At 35.8% G+C, this 19,729-nt stretch overlaps 1 protein-coding gene across 1 annotated transcript in view; it reads left to right on the forward strand.

Annotated features, from left to right (window-relative positions):
- Positions 1-18,148, forward strand: part of LOC125678224 (collagen alpha-6(VI) chain-like) — a 40,240-nt gene extending 22,092 nt beyond the window's left edge. The window contains exons 8-18 of the mRNA XM_048916495.2: positions 2,734-2,910; positions 3,178-3,597; positions 7,786-7,998; positions 8,124-8,195; positions 8,279-8,443; positions 11,703-11,775; positions 11,937-12,106; positions 12,702-12,884; positions 13,042-13,169; positions 14,701-15,043; positions 17,306-18,148. Of these exons, the coding sequence (XP_048772452.2) occupies positions 2,734-2,910; positions 3,178-3,597; positions 7,786-7,998; positions 8,124-8,195; positions 8,279-8,443; positions 11,703-11,775; positions 11,937-12,106; positions 12,702-12,884; positions 13,042-13,169; positions 14,701-15,043; positions 17,306-17,406 (2,045 nt within the window). The 3' untranslated portion in view covers positions 17,407-18,148. The remainder of the gene's footprint in view (positions 1-2,733; positions 2,911-3,177; positions 3,598-7,785; positions 7,999-8,123; positions 8,196-8,278; positions 8,444-11,702; positions 11,776-11,936; positions 12,107-12,701; positions 12,885-13,041; positions 13,170-14,700; positions 15,044-17,305) is intronic.
- The last annotated feature ends 1,581 nt before the right edge of the window (positions 18,149-19,729 follow it).

Consider the following 19,729-nt stretch of genomic DNA (forward strand, 5'->3'; position numbering starts at 1 on the left):
ACTCTTACACCTGTAACCTGACATTCCTCAAATCATTACTCTTACACCTGTAACCTGACATTTCTCAAACCATTACCCTTACACCTGTAACCTGACATTCCTCAAACCATTACTCTTACACCTGTAACCTGACATTCCTCAAATCATTACTCTTACACCTGTAACCTGACATTTCTCAAACCATTACCCTTACACCTGTAACCTGACATTCCTCAAACCATTACTCTTACACCTGTAACCTGACATTCCTCAAACCATTACTCTTACACCTGTAACCTGACATTCCTCAAACCATTACTCTTACACCTGTAACCTGACATTCCTCAATCCATTACTCTTACACCTGTAACCTGACATTCCTCAAACCATTACTCTTACACCTGTAACCTGACATTCCTCAAACCATTACTCTTACACCTGTAACCTGACATTCCTCAAACCATTACTCTTACACCTGTAACCTGACATTCCTCAAACCATTACTCTTACACCTGTAACCTGACATTCCTCAAACCATTACTCTTACACCTGTAACCTGACATTCCTCAAACCATTACTCTTACACCTGTAACCTGACATTCCTCAAACCATTACTCTTACACCTGTAACCTGACATTCCTCAAATCATTACTCTTACACCTGTAACCTGACATTCCTCAATCCATTACTCTTACACCTGTAACCTGACATTCCTCAAACCATTACTCTTACACCTGTAACCTGACATTCCTCAAACCATTACTCTTACACCTGTAACCTGACATTCCTCAAACCATTACTCTTACACCTGTAACCTGACATTCCTCAAACCATTACTCTTACACCTGTAACCTGACATTCCTCAAACCATTACTCTTACACCTGTAACCTGACATTCCTCAAACCATTACTCTTACACCTGTAACCTGACATTCCTCAAACCATTACTCTTACACCTGTAACCTGACATTCCTCAAATCATTACTCTTACACCTGTAACCTGACATTCCTCAAATCATTACTCTTACACCTGTAACCTGACATTTCTCAAACCATTACCCTTACACCTGTAACCTGACATTCCTCAAACCATTACTCTTACACCTGTAACCCGACATTCCTCAAATCATTACTCTTACACCTGTAACCTGACATTTCTCAAACCATTACCCTTACACCTGTAACCTGACATTCCTCAAACCATTACTCTTACACCTGTAACCTGACATTCCTCAAACCATTACTCTTACACCTGTAACCTGACATTCCTCAAACCATTACTCTTACACCTGTAACCTGACATTCCTCAAACCATTACTCTTACACCTGTAACCTGACATTCCTCAAACCATTACTCTTACACCTGTAACCTGACATTCCTCAAACCATTACTCTTACACCTGTAACCTGACATTCCTCAAACCATTACTCTTACACCTGTAACCTGACATTCCTCAAACCATTACTCTTACACCTGTAACCTGACATTCCTCAAACCATTACTCTTACACCTGTAACCTGACATTCCTCAAATCATTACTCTTACACCTGTAACCTGACATTTCTCAAACCATTACCCTTACACCTGTAACCTGACATTCCTCAAACCATTACTCTTACACCTGTAACCTGACATTCCTCAAACCATTACTCTTACACCTGTAACCTGACATTCCTCAAACCATTACTCTTACACCTGTAACCTGACATTCCTCAATCCATTACTCTTACACCTGTAACCTGACATTCCTCAAACCATTACTCTTACACCTGTAACCTGACATTCCTCAATCCATTACTCTTACACCTGTAACCTGACATTCCTCAAACTTTGTACAGTTGTTATGGATACACTGAACATGTGATCAGACATTTTTCGAAAATTTTACGTGTAGTCGAAGTTTGTAATTTTTTAAAGAATGTCTTGAACAGACGGCACAAAATGAGAATATGTTCTTGCCAGTTTAATGATGGTCATCTTTTTCTTCAGGTTCATCATTTTCAAATACATAATTGTGAAATTTCAATAAAATGTTTCATCGTGACAATCAAGCCTTCTCAGTTGAACGTTTCGTACCTTGGAAGAGATGTCTACATAATTAGATTTGTCATGTAGACTACGGGTTAGAAAGTACACTTGTAATACATACACATGTACAATACATTTATTATCAATGCATACGAAAATGCGATGAATCTCTCGGGTAAACATCTTAAAAGAATTACAATTGTTTCTCTACCAGATTCGGGTTAGAATAGGTCCTTAGTACCCCTTGCTTTTCGTAAGGTGCGATTAAATGGGGCGGTCCTTCGAATAAGACCGGAAAAACCGAGGCCTGTGTCACAACAGGTGTGGCACGATAAAGATCCCTCCCTGCTCAATAGGCCTGGCGTCTCCATATGAGTGACAAATTCTCGAGAGGGACGTGAAACAATATATACTATTAATCAATCAAATACTTCATTTTTGTTTCATCTGAATCCATGCATTGCTGTCTCTATGATAGAGCAACCCGGCCATTTCTGTTCTTGAATCGAATTTTAAAATTTTTGTTGGTTTAAAGAGCAAATATTTGAATTACTTCCTTTGCTTTTTTTCCAAACGACTTCCAGAATGTACGTCACTGGAACAGATAGCCTTCTTCACAAAATGGATTGATAGATTATTTATTTAGTTTCCGATAGTTTTATATAAACTAGCATGAGTTGCATTACGAATGTTTAAAGTTCATGATAACAACGCTTGTTTTCCAGGAGTTCGTATCACGTCTTCCACCTACGACGCGGACTACCAGGGGGCAGTCAGCGACACAAAGAAATACATAGAGAGCAGTAACTTCATAGGACTTCAGTGCATTAATGATATGGTGGTCTCTAACATCACAACGTGCCCATCAGCGTCAATTAGTCCCTCCACTCCTGTAAACCCCAGTACGTATATTTCTGGAAGCACTGCTTTGCCTTTGAATGACTGACTTCTCGGTTTTATTGGCTAAGGAAAGATTAAATGTAAATTTTACGCAAATCTTCTGATGAAATTTAATAAAAATGAGCAGTGGTGATTTATTTTCTGAACAAAGAGATATGAAATATTGATTCTCAATAACTTACAGGCTGATGCGTTTGATTCCCAACAATATTTAAATTCCCAAATCAGAAATAAAAATCTCGTATATAAGAATTTTATTTATTTTACAGGTTGTAAGCTAGATATAGTGTTTATTCTGGAGACAAATACATACTCTTCTAATGAGAACTATATATACCTGAAAGACTTTTTCTCCAGATTAGTTCAACAAATCGGTGTATCGTCCGACACAGTTCGTATCGGCGCCATAAGATACAACAGAAAAGCATACACAGCGTTCGATCTTCAGACGTACACGACTAGTGATGACGTCAGTGACGCTTTGTTGCAGTTATCAGATTCTACAGACAGTAGATTCCTTATAGACTCCGCACTGTCTTACGCGCAATCGACCTTCTTCACTGCCGCCAACGGAGATCGCGATGACGCAGCTAATTATTACGTGTTTACAATAGACGGAATAAGGAGTGGGGCGGCAAAACAAGGCGAACTGATCGCAGCTAACTGGCCAGACACGGTCTTCGCCATTGGTAAGTAAAGATTTACAGTTTGAGATACATGTAAAATCTCGACGTCAGTCGAATGAATTATATATTTTCTCACAACTTTTGATATACTTGGGATAATTATAAACGGAGTAAGGTTAGGGTTTCGCAAATACAGTAATTGTATTTTTAAAAGTGGTATTTTGTATTGTCTGTTATTCTTTCATGAAAGCTTAGAAAAATACATTGATTTTACTTTTTTAAAAGAATTTATTATAGCGTACATCATAGAAATAAAATTGATAAAAGGGAGCATAACTCCCCGGAAAGCATCACTCTATTTAACCTATGCCCCTTAGGTTCAAAAGGTTAAGTTTTTTTAAAAGTAGGTGAAAGTTCAAGGTCACTAGGTTAAACGAATTTGCATTATATAAAAGCCCTCGCTATGAGGCATCTATTTGTGAAATATCAAATCCCTATGTACGTTGTGAAGATAACTCTCATAACTCCTATAAAGAATACAAAATTACGAGAATGGCAAACACCAACCCCTAAAATTAACCAGAGGTGGGATCAGGTGCATAGGAGAAGTAAGCATCCCCCTTCGGCCGGTCAAACCCGCCGTGAGCCCTATATCTTGATCAGGTAAACTGAGTAATCCGTAGTCAAAATCAGTGTGCAAAGAACGGCCTTGGTTTGTATGAAACATGTCAGACAGCATTTTATCCAATGACAAATTCAGTTTGTAAATGGGATGGTTATAACGATCATAAAAGTTGCGAAATTTTGACTTTAAAAGAGACAGCTGAAACTCCTGTTACATCAACTTATTTGTCAGTAGCCTGAGTTAATTTAAACAGTAGTCATACGCAGAACAAGCTCTTGTGTATCGAATCAGTTGAAGATATAAACGCCATATGGAGGTAATAATGGATTATTGCGACACAATATGAGATGATGATGAACTGAAGTTATCCCGTTTGTCATAAAGTTGAGTTTTTAGTTTGCCGTTAACAATTATGTTCAATAAAATATCTAAGTATGAAACAGTTGTGGAAGACTCTATGACATCTTTTATTTCGTGTTCATTTTGATATATCGAATCGACATATGAATGAAAATGATTATTGCTAATACGTAAAACGCCGTCGAAATATCTAAATGTTGAGTTAAAGGCCACTTTGTTTCTTCTCATGTAGAAACCTTTAGATAAATTCTGCCTCGTAAGAATATAAAAACAGGTCAGCAAATAAAGCAGCACAATTCGTGCCCATGGAAATTCTAACATGCTGTAGAAAAACATGATCACCAAAGACTACGAAGATATTGTCAATGAGGAACTCTTTTTTGTGTGTGTAGAAACAGAGTGGGTTAAATAAGTAATATTTGAATGACTGATCACAAGATCTGAACATTTGTTTTTTGTATATTATTTAAGAAGCAACTTTCTATGATGTGAAAAAGTCTTGTCGTTAATTTATCGTGAGAAATGGTCGTGCAAAGTGTGAAAAAGTCATACGTTTGACGTTGTTAGGTTGAGAAAAAACTTATTTTAAGTTTCTTATAATCCAGATTGATTTATACTATAATCATATCAAATATTCAATCTTAAAGGGTTTTTAAAAATTGGGTCAACGTCCAAGGTTGATAATTCAAAAATCTTAGTAACAAATGAATTGCCTTGTTATGAGACATTTATCTGTGAAATATCAAATTCCTGTCACCCTTGGTTCAAAAGATGCATTGAAAGTTAGTTTTTGAAAAGTACATGTAGGTCCACAATAAATGTCACTAGGTCAAAGGTCGTAGTACCAAATGAAAGACCTGGTCATGAGGCATGTATTTGTGAAATATCAAAGCCCCATCTCCCTTGGTTAAAAACATGGAGACCAGAATAAAAATTTTTCTTAAAATGTGTCACCGGGGTCATGACTAGCTCTTCGAAGCTTAAAATACACGTTTTCTCCCATGCTTTCTCATATACTATTGGCGAGCATTCTCTATCCTGCACGTGAAGAAAGCTGTTGTTCACACACTATTGGTTGATGTAAGAGGTGGAAAAGTGGCAAAACAGCCCTTGGAATTCTACATACACTTGGTGAAATGTTGGTATATGCGACCTTTAATCAAAAAGGTTAACAGGGGCGGATCCAGGAATTGCGGTTATGGGGGCGCCACTTTATGAGGCCGGAAGCTCCTGGATTTTACAGATTATACAGGGTTTGAAATATGTCTCCTACTTAAGTCATTTGTACCATTTTCTATCATTTTTAATAAGGTGAAAGTAGTATTTGGAAAAAATTAAGTTCTCCCAATAAAGTACTTCAAGAAATCAAAAGATTTTGTTATTTATTTCTCCGGGAGTGGAAGAAATTATTGCATCGTTTATCGTTTAGTACATTTTTTAAAAACAAGATACCACGATTTACCTTAAATTTGAAAATTTTAGAGGGAGTGCGCGCCGGCTGCGCCCCCCCCCCCCCCCCCCCCTTGAATACGCCACTGGTTAAACTGATATGGAATGTTTAGTCAAAGTAAAGAGTTATTGGCATAGCAGAATTACCTCCCAAAAATCTGAGTAACAACTGACAAATTCCAACATGTACCCGTTAGACTTTCCCTTGAAATCAACTTTCGTCTAGCTATATAAGGGAACCGGGTTAAAATAGGCGTCAGTACCCTTTGCTTGTCGTAAGAGGCGACTAAACAGGACAGTCTTTCGGATGACACCACACAAAGTGAGGCCCCTGTGTCACAGCAGCAATCTCTACCCAGAGTTATCGTTCCTTACACTCACTTTCACCTCTGTCAACGTCTCAAGGGTTTTACAAGATTTTTGTATAATGGCACGTAAGCTCAAATAAAGTATCGTTTTGACCTCAGTTACAAAAATATACGTAAATAAATAAATAGTGAGCAGATGTCAAGTCTTTTTGTGACACAAGAAGCATTGATTTGGGTTGAAACGTGGATACTGGGTAGTTCTATTGCACCAGGCCTATACATAGGTACATGGAGAATATATAGTAATGGGAAAAAAATTACAAATAGTTGCTTGTCCTACATTTTCCCGATATTTTAATAAAATATTTCTTAGTTTTATTAGCCGTAAAAAAAAAAGTGGATTTACATGTGGAATAACATTGATTATTTTGAGACGTTAACAGAGGTGCAAGTGAGAGCAAGGAACGACAACTCTGGGTATAGATTGGTCACAGCAGATGTGGCACGATAAAGATCCATTCCTGCTCAAAGGCCATAAGCGACGAACATTGGTCTAAATTTTGCAACCCTTCACCGACAACTGGTAACGTAAGTGAAAAATTCTCGACGGGACTTTAAACAATATACAACTGACTAACCATTTTTCGTCAAAATTTCACACACACTATACATAGGTTGATTGTTTTTACGTCCTGTCGAGAATTCGTCTCCCATATTGAGATGTCACCATCTGTAGGTGAATTACAACAAGTTTAGCAATATACTAAGCGCTCATGGCCGTAGCAGTGAGGGTTCTTATCCTGCCAACGCCTGCAGCGACATGGGACTTTCCGTTTTTAAGATCATATCCGAAAGACCTGTGATTCTCACTTCTAAATGCCGAGCAATTACTACCTATTTTAACGTCTTGGGTTTGACGCGGTCATGGCACGAGCGGAGCTGAAATTCCCGACCTCTCATACGACCAAGCAAACGCTCCACCACACACCCTGTAGGGTATGCATATCTTTTCAATACCTTTTCACAATTTTGGTTAATACAAAAATGTAGCAATACATGGAAATTAACAACGTAAAACCTTATTCTCATTCTTCCCTCTGTCATGTTTTATTTCTGCATAAAATAAGATAAATATTGCAGAAGTTAATTTTCATTATTTTATGGCTTTATTTTTATACCACTACGTGACGTGATCTCTCTAACGTGATATTTCAATCACTGTTCGTTGTTTATTATCAAACTTATAGAGTTACAAACGGCGATTTATTACCATGATACATTCTACAATTCAAAGTAAAACGTAAAATAACGCTGAAATATGGTGACATTCTCTGCACGATACAGCTAAATATTAGCATGTGCTTTACTGGTATCAATTGATGTGGGTCAAAGTGCGGTGGGGTGCTTTTCTGTACAACATTTTTAATCTTTTCAGGGACACCTTCCATATTTAGCAGAGAATTTCAAATGGAGCAACTAACATTGTTCGTCATTGAATCTCTTCTTCAGATATTGACAGCGGATATCCCACAGAATATGAAAACACCGCTGGAGACAGTAGCCGCTACTTCTATGCTGCATCCTACGCAGACCTGTCCTCTATTGAATCGGCAGTTTTGGCGGCCATTAGCGGTTGTCCAGTTCCCACCACCACTACTACAACTACCACTGACAGATCAGTTACCACCACTGTAGACGCCTCCCTGGCGAATGCCGATGTCTGTAAGTATTGCACCAACCGTTTTTGAACATATTATCAATATTTCGTCATTATCATGCTAAATATATCATTTCGAGTATGTTTTGAAATCATTGATTGATTTTGCATTCTTTCCTTCCTCTTCTAGCTGCCCCGTGTCCAAACAGTTTACTGTATCTGTATCCAGAAGATTTAACTGCAAGCAATGATGGAGAGAAAGGTATTCTTTCGTAAAGAGAAAAAGGCATGTTATAATTCGTCTTGCAAAACTTTTTACATGTTCGTACAATATGTGCATTTCAGAAGTGATGTACCTGATGACAGATTTTGTTTTTGCCGCACCTAGTTGCTCGCGCATTACGTCATGGGAATTTTCCTACTCGAAATCAGGTTGGATAGATTTTATGGTATGGAGACCTTCAGGAAATAAATATAAACTGGTGGCATACAACACGATATATGTTGATGGTAAGCACCTTAAATTTTCTCCATGCATATTTCTATATAAGTAAAATCTATGGCAAAGATGATGAAGTGATATATATATATATATATATATATATATATATATATATATAATTAAAGCTGACATGAATTAATAAATATAGTGTAATTCTACATGTCCGCCATATTTCTCTGCTAATCCGCCATATTAGTTGGATATTCTATTTCTATATGTATCAGGGTTCACATGGTATATAAGGGAACGAGTTTTGCTACGCTTCACTTCACATCATTGTCTTCGATTTACCTGTGCGGGTAGCTTCGACAGGTAACACGTACATCTCCGATACTAAGTTGTAGGAAATCAAGAAGAAATGAAATCACGTTTTGGAACACCACGCAGTGCTCAAAATTACAATAAACATATCGTACAGTAGTAAATCATTCTAAAGGCTTTCGATAAATGAATATAGAATGCCTTTTCTTTACGTGAATGTACGTACGTTTGCCGTAAATATGTCAAAACTATAAAAAGACGCAGAGAAATATTTTATATATAGATTTCATCTATAGATAAAATGGAATAAGCAAAGGGTATAAAATCTATACCATTCACACTTACTTCAAGCAAAATGCAAATACATAAATACTACAGTACTTATGCACATGGCATGTATGCTCCCCATGAAAACACATCGAATGCGGACGACTATTTACCTGGGTCTACTCGTCATATCTATAAAGGATCGCAGATGTACGTGTACACTTGTCGAAAATACTCTAAGTAGTAGTAAAATTCCCTTTATTTCCATAATCCATGAAACAAAACGATAAACTCTATTTGTATTCCAACAGTAAATACCATTGTCCTAGAATTAAATATACATGCGATATCATTACAAAAAATGGTGCAGAAGCTAGGAGAGAGTGATCGACGATTAATTGTATATCTAGATCCATTTTCAAAACAAAACACTTACCTTCACTATAGGCCTAATTCAGTAAACGAGTTAGTTGAAACAGACTGCGACACACTTAGCACGTGCCGATCAGCTATCTTCAATCAGGGGAAGTATCAGAGTATATTTACCCTGTATTGTGCATGAATCCTTATACCGTATGATTTACTGGTCAGAGTATTGCAGATTTATAAATCAGGAAATCATTTAGGTACATAAATTGTTTATAAATATATAATTTGCATATACAACACTGTACGACTGTATGGGATGAGAGAGAGAGAGAGAGAGAGAGAGAGAGAGAGAGAGAGAGAGAATTCAAACGATGATCTTGTAATAATCGCGCTCTTATTAAGACAAATGATATCGTAGATTAAATAAAAGAGAACAGTAACTCAATATTGCTCTCATTAATTGATAATACAGATTTATTTGATTCATTTAAAACACGCAATAATTAAAAATTGAACCTATCTTTAAATAATGTTATTTTCAATTACTTCATTTTAAGCTAATTTGGCATTCATTAGATCTTATATAACTATGCCATTTTGCGTTATTACATTCTGCGTTGAACTCGAAGCAAAATGTAATAACTGAGTTTATCATAGTATGCGTCGTTATCAAGCACATATAATCAAGGGGAGGGGATAAGAGGGTCTGTCCCCCACCTGTATAACAATATCCATTATTTGTTATTTTGCAATGCAAATAAAAGATATGTTGGGTGACAACCCCCTTCCCCCACTTGACACCAGCTTGAAAGTTATGATATAATAGTAGAAGACAAACACCACCACCAATTAAGAAAATGAAGATATTATGAGGCACTCATACTAGAGGACCCTAACCATCCCATCCCACCCCCAACGAGTGAAGAAAATGAAGTGTAGGGGGAAATTATTGAGCCAGTCAAAGTAAAAGACTCTTTAACCCTTCACCCCCACATTAGGACTTTGAACATCGGACAAAACATCTTAGTTTGTTTGGGTTTTTTGTTTTATTTTATTGCTGTTTTCGTTCATCTTTTGAAATTATTATTTTGAATGGCAAGAAATTTTGAAAAATCTAATTTTCCATTTTTTCTTCCTCTCCCCATGAAAAATGACGATACATGTCTGGTTATTACATGTACATTTTGCTTTGCAACACATGCATGTATACTAATTGTATGATGTAGAATTGCACCCTTTACCAAGTTTTCCTTCATTTACACAGTGTAAGGAATGGTAAACCAAAATCACAAAACAAAATGCATAAAGACCAAGATATTTTTAAGCATAGGAACTTCATTCACGAATACATAAATACATGTATTCAGAAAAATCGCATGCATGCATTGCAGGACTATATCATATGTGTGTTTTAACGTTTCTGTAAAATGCCATAATGATTACTTTCAGGCTTGAGTGTTATTGATTCATAAATATTTTCATTTCGTAGATCTGGCGCAATGGATATATACTGAAAATAGACATTTGACTCCACTTTTTTGGCACACTGTTTTTCCCTATATTAGCTCTAAAACTTCATTGTTATTTCGGATTTCAAACATTTCGGTTGAACATCACTGAAGAGACATTATTTGTCGAAATGTGCATCTGGTGCATCAAAATTGGTACCGTATAAGTTTTACATACCGCTGTACGTCGAAATTTCAAATTCAAATGTATTCGATAAGATGTTAGTATTATGTTAGTAATATGATTTGGCACTGGTGAAGTGTGTCTAACGAGATACAAATGGAGTTTATCATTTTGTTTCGTGGATTTATCAAAATAAAGAGAATCTAATATTTTCGGCAAGTGCACATCTCCGATATCTGTTGAGTATACGTCCGTATTTAATACGGGGTTGGGTTTTTTTGGTTGCGAATATGCCATGTGCATTACATATTATGCTCTTTTTTTGCATTTTTGTTTAAATTATCTAAACTTTCAGAATGTTACATTGGTATACAATAAATATTTTGTAATTTTAAGCAAAGCATAATATTTTTATTTGTTTCTCATTCCCTATATATTACTATCGGAGATTTTCACTGGTCGAGTCCACCTAGAAAAATCACGCAGGTGTGACAATCACATTTGGGGTATATTCGGGTAGAGTAAATTAGGCTACCTGAGAGAAATATGGCGGATAAGATGAGAAAGGTGTACGTATTTATTAATTCATGTCAGCTTTAATGGAGTGTACCGGTAAATGTAGCAATCGGTATATAGAGAACTTAACCAACCCTTGGATGGGTGACCGTTACACGTTACAGTATTATCATGATACATGCATTTCTATACAAACTAATACATTGTTTACTATGTCTATAGGGGCTAACACAACTGTCTACACTGTGGTGGAATACGAGAGAATTGCAGTGCTTGAAAACGACGTCATTGGATGGTGAGAAATATAACATTGAAAATAAAACCTTTCAACTCTTAATGAAGTCTTGAAAAGTCAATTTCTATTTTTACATTTTTTAACAAAATAAAGATTGAAAATTAACTTATCACTTGCAATTCAATATGTATCCATTTAGTTTCATTCCATTCATTTATAAGGCGCTGTGAGGGAGATAATGTTATCACAAACGGAGACTGTTTAGGACCATGCGCAGAGGGATTTAAAGCATCTGCCGGAAGTATAGACAAAGGAGACGAGTTCGATTGGGCGAACTTGGGTACTGCAATAACTGGGACAGCCTATGCTATTAAAGCATGCCTTGAAGACAGTGAGAATAATGAATTTAATCAGTTTGCCCTTCTACAATATCTACGAATAATCAAACCACTATTTCATACAATATAAATATTGTCACCTTGATACCAGTGTAATAAATCTGTCATATCACTCATGGTTCAATACATCCACCCTCCTGTAAATAAATATGTATACTTCTATAAAATTTAGCACATGGTACGTCGAGGTCGATTGCCTTTGAAAATAACAACTCGAATACCTGTCTCAAACAGTTAGATGGAATATGTGAATTACAATCTAATTTTCCTCTGCTGGAGGTTCTGCTAAGACAACAATTTAACTCATACAAAATGAAAACAGTTGTAATTAATCAATGTCTTACCCGAAATAAATCAGGGTTCATTTATAACTATTGACGTCTGCATATGAGTGAACAATTCTTAAGAAGGACGTTAAACAAGACACAATCAATCATTAATAAATATATAAAAAAAAAACCATATCCTTACAACCAGTTTAGCGGCTGGACATTTCCGCGTTATGAATCATCATGTGAATATAAGTGAAGATTCTCCTCTACATCCCAATTACAAATAAAATTTGTATCTTTGAACCTTTTTTTCCAGATACTGTAATAGCATTTTCTAACTCTACGTTCTCGGCAAAGATTCCTGACCACTTAGCTGTGGGTTCCTTTGTACTGGTGCTGGAGGTGACGGGAGTAGACTACACAGAGGAGGTCAATTTCACCGCCTTGCAGCATCCATCTTTTACTGATTCTTTACAATACTTTGCGGTGGACCAGATAGGTACCTCTATAATTAGGCAAATTCATTAGATAATAGTTCAAACTCAAGATAACCGACAGAGTTGTTTTTCTTTCTACAAGAGATCCTTATAAAACGCATTCCAATTTTGAATTTGTTTTGTCTCAAAATTATATAGGCCTACTACTTTTTCTTTCAGGTCAAATAGTGATTGCGAAAAAGTTAATGAAAGCTAAAAGCAACAAGGAGTTTGCTATACTTGTGGAAGCAAAGGATTCCTGTGAGCACAGTGCGACCGCAACAGTCTCCATAGAAACACAAAACATGGTAACATCGATAATTTAAAAATTTCATTTCTTTGCGTGCCATTTCATTCTTCCCAAATATAACAGATATTGTAGTTAAAATGACATGAAGAAATTTTGATTCTTGAGTGAAGGGAGTTCACATCTGTTCCACATGGAGACTACTTCCACTTCCAATGGAGGTTAATTGATGAAATCTGTTTCAAAGTAGATTCAGTAGTTGTGCACTTGTATTTCTGAATATTATTTGCAAGGGCTAGTTTTAAAATGCTGATGTCCTTATAACGGCCTTAATGGACCCATTAGTATCGAACTCTACAGACTTTGTCGTGCCAAGGGATTGGTGATCCACTTTACAGTACCGAAGCAGATAGCCTAAACGATTAAAATATTAAAACCTGTGGGTGTTTACTTTAAAAAAAAAAATACATATACCTGATATGAATTCCTGAATACACCAGATTTGATCCCACCTGTCAGATTCCTCTTAGATAGCCTATTTCAGTTTACCTAAATCAATGGGCCAAGTGAGCTTTCCTGATAAATGTTTAACCGTTCTCTGTTGACGGCATCCTTAGCGTTGTAAACTTTTCACAATTTCATCTTCTCCAGAACCACTCAATCAATTTAATCCAAAGTTGGCACTGAGTATCCTTGGGTAAAAGGTATTCAATAGGTCGATATGATGGATTATCTCCCCTATCAAGAGGAGATCATTAAGAAAAGGCAAAATATGATGGGGTCATAATTTTTTAAAAGAACCACTGGGCTGGAAAAGAGATCTTAAGTGGAAGGTTCTTGACATAATGCAGTTTCCAAACCATGCCCCCCAGGGGTAGGTTGAAATTAAAACAGGGGATTAACCTTTTACGTGGGGATAAATTTTCAAAATCTTTTTATAATCTTCTTTTCAAGAAAGCAGTACCTGACATATTGATAAGAAGCTACAGTAAGTTAGTTCTACAGCGTCCGTCCGTCTTTCTGTCTGTCTTTAAAGTTTTCATATCTTTCATTTCTTTTTAAGAACCGCATGGCTAATTTAAACCAAAGATGCCATAAATCATCATTGGGTAAAGGGAATTCAAAATCATTCAAATGATTGTCACTCTTTTCAAAGGGGGAGACAATTAAGAAATATTGAAAAATAGTGTCTTTTTAAAAAATCTTCCCAACAACCTTTGGGGGAGACAAAACAGTTTCTTTAATGAGAGAAGATTCACGATTGTTCAAATCATGCCCCCGGGAGTAAGAGGAAAAATTTCTACAAATCTTCTAAAAGATCAACAGGATTATAGTTAATTAAATTGATACGCAAGATCACGCAGATTGGACTTTTTTCAAACCACGGCCCCTATGGATAGGGGTCTAAAACTGGAGATAAGTTCTATATGAGGATATACATGTATGGCGAGAATTGTTTAAATTTCTGATGAAGAACATCAGGTCCATGATTAGTGATTATTAATATGCAAACATTCTAAGTTAGCCCCGGCGGTAGATTGGAGTAACAATAAGGGAAGAAAGTGTAATATTTTTATTGTTGGTCATTGCAGCCTCCTGAAATACTAGACCTGCCGAATTCCATATCTATATCCGAAGAAACGGAAGCAGATAAAGTGTTGTACTCCACGAATGTTGAAGATCCTACGGGTGATGATGTCTGCTGCACGCTGGAAAGTGTGTCCCCCCAGACGCTTAATTTTAACCTTACCGGAAGCGGGAGTGGATCCCGTGCCATCTATTCTGTTATATCTGGTTCAAAGCCAGCGTTTTCCTACAAAGACTTCAACTCCTACATTGTGAAAGTCTGCTGTGATGACACTGAGGACAAATCTACAGGAGTGTTAATTGTTAATATCAAGAAACCAGACAAAGCTACAACATATGAACCACCAGGTAAAAATTGCGAATTTCATGACAACGATCTAGCTAGGAAATGTTATTTTTAATTTATGAATATGAACAAACTTTTTAATATAAATCTAAATGTTTCAGAACTTCTTTTTTAAATCACATGAGTGTAACGCTGTAACTTATCAAGTTAACACACCTAACGTCTGTCTGTAATTTTTTTTTTATCGTAACTTAATGGACGCGCATGCAAATTGCCCATTGGTGATGATTCGCCATTAAGGACCCGGTTTCAAGCTAACGCGTGGCGGGTAAAACCAAGTTTGTGACGGTTAAATCAGCATTAATTGTCGCAAATAACAAATGAGAAGATAGCTATTCCCTAAAAACATGTACCAGGTGCATGGATGTTACTTTCAATGAGGTTTCCAGGGGGTAAATCTTGACTATGATGAAGGCTAGAGTAAACTAAACTTGTAGCCCATACAATGATGTATGGATCTTTCATGAGGAAACTATGCTTATTTCATCAATCTAAACTTTACCTACTCTATGGAATCAACTATTTTGTTTAAGAGAAGTGAACATGCAAAAAAAGATTTGCTGCATGATAAACTTAAAAGACCTCTTGAAACTAAATAGTGTGGCCTGAATCTAATTTGCCTCTTTCTATTACGAGATTTGATCAATTGAACACTCTAAATGAAAGGTTTATGAAATTCGTCCATAATTTCCCAGCATGCACCTGTGCTTTGACGTAGATGAGACACATTGTTGTTGGTGACTTGGTCACTCAGTTTTACTGCAGAATATTATAAATTCATATTAGAATTGATGGATAAGGTTTTGATTTAAAAACAATTAAAATCAAATGTAATAACTATCCATCAAAAAATTAAGAAACAACTCCTACAAAATATATCCAGTTCCTCCAATTTCTGAACGTACTCAGAAGCACTGTATATTTCAAGATTCAAAATCAATTGATTTTATTAGATTGTAAAATATTTTGAGATAATTAAAGTGAATGTGTCATATACACTTACTGCAATATTGCCGTGAAATTTATATATTGATAATAATTGATGTACATGGACAACAGGTAAATTTTGGAGATGCATTAAATTTACAATCATATCATTTGCTTACACTATAAAGATACTTATTCAGGTCTGAGGTTTTAAAAAATCCTTCATAATTGCAGTGTTTATTAGGAAATGCTCCTTTAATTTTTGTCATAACAAATGAGAGTACAACCACTCTGATTTTTACCAAGAGGCTGACCTCGTCTGACCTAGTTGATAAACTGTTTGTAGGCCATAAATCTTGATTGCATGTCTGCAACAGAATTGTTACTGTATTATATCACGTGGTTGTAATTGGAAATGTTTACACACAAATGGCATGTTACGTTTAGATTTTAATACATGTGCATACAGAAGGCATTTCTCATTTTTGTGTTTTTCTTACATCTTTATAAGTCCTGTGGTTTTCTTCCTCTCTGGATACATAAATGTAAGCTGTATCAATTATAACAGGACTTACACACACTGTCAAAATGTGGGTGTCGAGAACTGCACTTTATGCGTATATCTCTGTAATCTGACGCAAAAAGTTCAAACTCATGACAACAAATGCACCCCCTTGAATGTACAAAGGTAAAATTTCCTCAAGCACACCAATCAAGGAAAACATCTTCTCTCATTAAAATGAACTGTTGGCGAAGAAGCATCATTGATAAATAATTTCTTCCTCTGTAACATTAGGTTCAAGCTGATATTCCACATTTAATTCGCTTTCTGCTGATGACATTAGACATTGATGTTGTACACGTACAATCATGAATGTACCAAACATATAAAGTGTCCTTCTGACGTCAGTATCAGTACTGCCCTCTAGTGGATGCTAAGAGATAACCCAGTAGGAGGTAATGATTTCAATATTACAACTCCCAAGGATTGAAAATATTCCTTAATCTTTATGAAGCATCTCCCTCCCTACTGAAGAAAGCTACATCTGAATGATTTGAAGAATTCTTTATATCCCACCTCTGGTGTGTCCAGGGATTCGTGTTTGCCTATCTCTTTATTTTATATTGTTTATAGGAGTTATGAGATTGATCACTTTTCGTTATCTTCACCGATGCACACCCTTTGTCACATTTTCATGCATAAAAAAATTATCAAATTAAATGAACACTTCAACAAACACATTTCTGAAACAGAACAATATCACAGCTAGCAACATGTATTTTTTTTTATTTGTATACTTCAACACCAAGTAATATACAAGTTTTCTTTTTTTCAGATTGGTTTGCTTTGTCAGTAGGGGTATCCTGCATTCCAATCTTTCTCATGGCGATTATGTCATGTGTGGTGCTGATACAAACATTGTTTGCTCTGGAGTGACACGTGTTACCAGTATTTTGTCGGTGAATATGAAATTCGTCGTTGGAATGGACTGTCAAAACAAGTCACATTGATCATGATAGTTTGCTTGTTCTGCATCAAGTTTGTTAATCTGGGGAATCATCTTAGTTTTTTTTTAATACATATTCTGCATCATATCAAATATAAGAACAACACATATGTTTTCTTCGAGTTATCCGTAACAAAGGCATACTATAATTTGATAAAATAAAAACTTTAGATTATGAATAATTATGTTCTAAGTTTAATATCATAGGTTATTGTATTGACAACCTTGGTATTGTAATATATAGGGATGTGGGGCTCATAGCGGGTGTGATCGGTCCACAGGGGATGCTTACTCCTCCTAGGCACCTGATCCTACCTCTGGTATATCCAGGAGTCCGTGTTTTTCCTACTCTTTATTTTGTATTCTTTATAGGAGTTATGAGATTGATCACTGTTCATTTTATTTTCACTTTTCACTATGCAGTACAAAAATGTGGATAAACTACAGTTCATTGTATTTTCCATACGCACACTGGCAATTATATCGCCTAGGTTTGAATTTACTATTAATGAGTAAAAGTATACAACTCTAAATATAGAGTACCCAAGTTCGTCGATTAAAAAAATGCAAACCAAATGGTGTATTTTATTATATTTATACACAATTAATCTACATTACTACCACAATTCATCCCGAAATTCCGTATACTCTTAAGAGATATGCAGAAACCAGTTTAGAACCCCAACCCAACCCCCCCCCCCCCACTATTTTTTACTCGAAATTTACCTGGGCCCTGGCACCACTAAACAGAATGTCTTTGAATTGCAACAACTAATTACATAGAACACTAGTATGCAACATAAGATATGATTTCTTAACCGGATTCCTTAATAGTTCCAAGTGACTGAAAATCACGAATGCCTATGACGTTATGTATTTCACCGCATACACTTCTGCAAATTCGTCTTTGGTTTGGGGAATGGTTTCAAGTTTGCTCCATTAAGTTTGTCTGGATACCTACTGTCTGATATGCAATATATTCATCCATTCTTCTAACAAAAAAGATCTGTACATGATGTATTGTTATACTTTCACAGTCTTCAACTAATACCGGGAGCCTGGTGCACGGGACCTGGTATAATTGGAAGCTGGCATGTTGAAATTGCATATTACAAGTCCAAAGGGCATGTAAATTCCAAAGCTTAAACGTCCTTATTTTTTTTATAACAATGTACTTTTGCTTTTGATTCGAATGATTAATTCATTCATCAAATGTTTCATTTTCATTTGTGAATAACGTACATGTAGCATATCAAATTAAATATCATCTATAGTATTAGATATACGTGTACTTAAGTGTTGGTTTATTTTATTATTTCAACGTGAAGCATAGAATTTCGACGACATATTATTCTACCATGATTTCCAAGAAACTCTTTTGTATTGGATTGAAAAAAAAGTGACAATAGATGTTCTCGGGAAAGTGGATTTCCTTGGCATTGAAAGGCAAATAAGAATGAACTTACTTAATAAAATTCTGGGTATGCAAATATTTGTTCAGGCTAGTGGAATTAGTGGATATAATGTACCTGCCGGAAGGGCATGCCCTCGAAAAAAAAAGATCTGGCGAAGACTGCTCTCAAATAAAATACCTGAACTTGCTTGAATTAAATTCACCATACTGAAATTTTCGTGTTACTTGTTTACGACTGAATTTAGCTAAAATGGAAATTCGGTTGAGTTTTGTGCTTTGTTGCGCATATGTACATGTAAGTAATGTATGACATTCAGCATAACAAAACAATTAGCGCATGTAGTTGAGGGTAACATTTCAAATGTTCACCCCTTGAAATCCATAATTGTCAACCACGACTGCACTGGGGCTGGCAATCTTTTCTCGGGTGAAAAATTTCGCATGATTGATCAATATATTTCTGTGTTTAGTATCCGTAACAATGGTGGATGTCCGCGGGGCATATTTTTCAGCACATTTCATTGATCAAAATATAAGAACTTCTGTTGAATGATGTATTGGTTTATCTAGTCAAGTTTAGATTCAAGTTGATGACCATAGACCCGACTGTGTAACTAAGAATACATTCCCTCCTTTTTACACCATGACTATTGATAAAATGAACATTCAAAGAATGTAGTTAATTTGTTTGACGTTGTTTGAGAATTTTTTCAATCTTATTAAAACGTAGAATTTCGTGTATCCTGTAATTTGTAATCGGCTGAAACATAAACAATGTTTTTGATCTACAGCAATACAATATTTCAGTTATTGTACGATTATTGAACTTATATTCATGA

The sequence above is a fragment of the Ostrea edulis genome, chromosome 2 (genome assembly GCF_947568905.1).
Source record: "Ostrea edulis chromosome 2, xbOstEdul1.1, whole genome shotgun sequence".
NCBI lineage: Eukaryota > Metazoa > Mollusca > Bivalvia > Ostreida > Ostreidae > Ostrea > Ostrea edulis.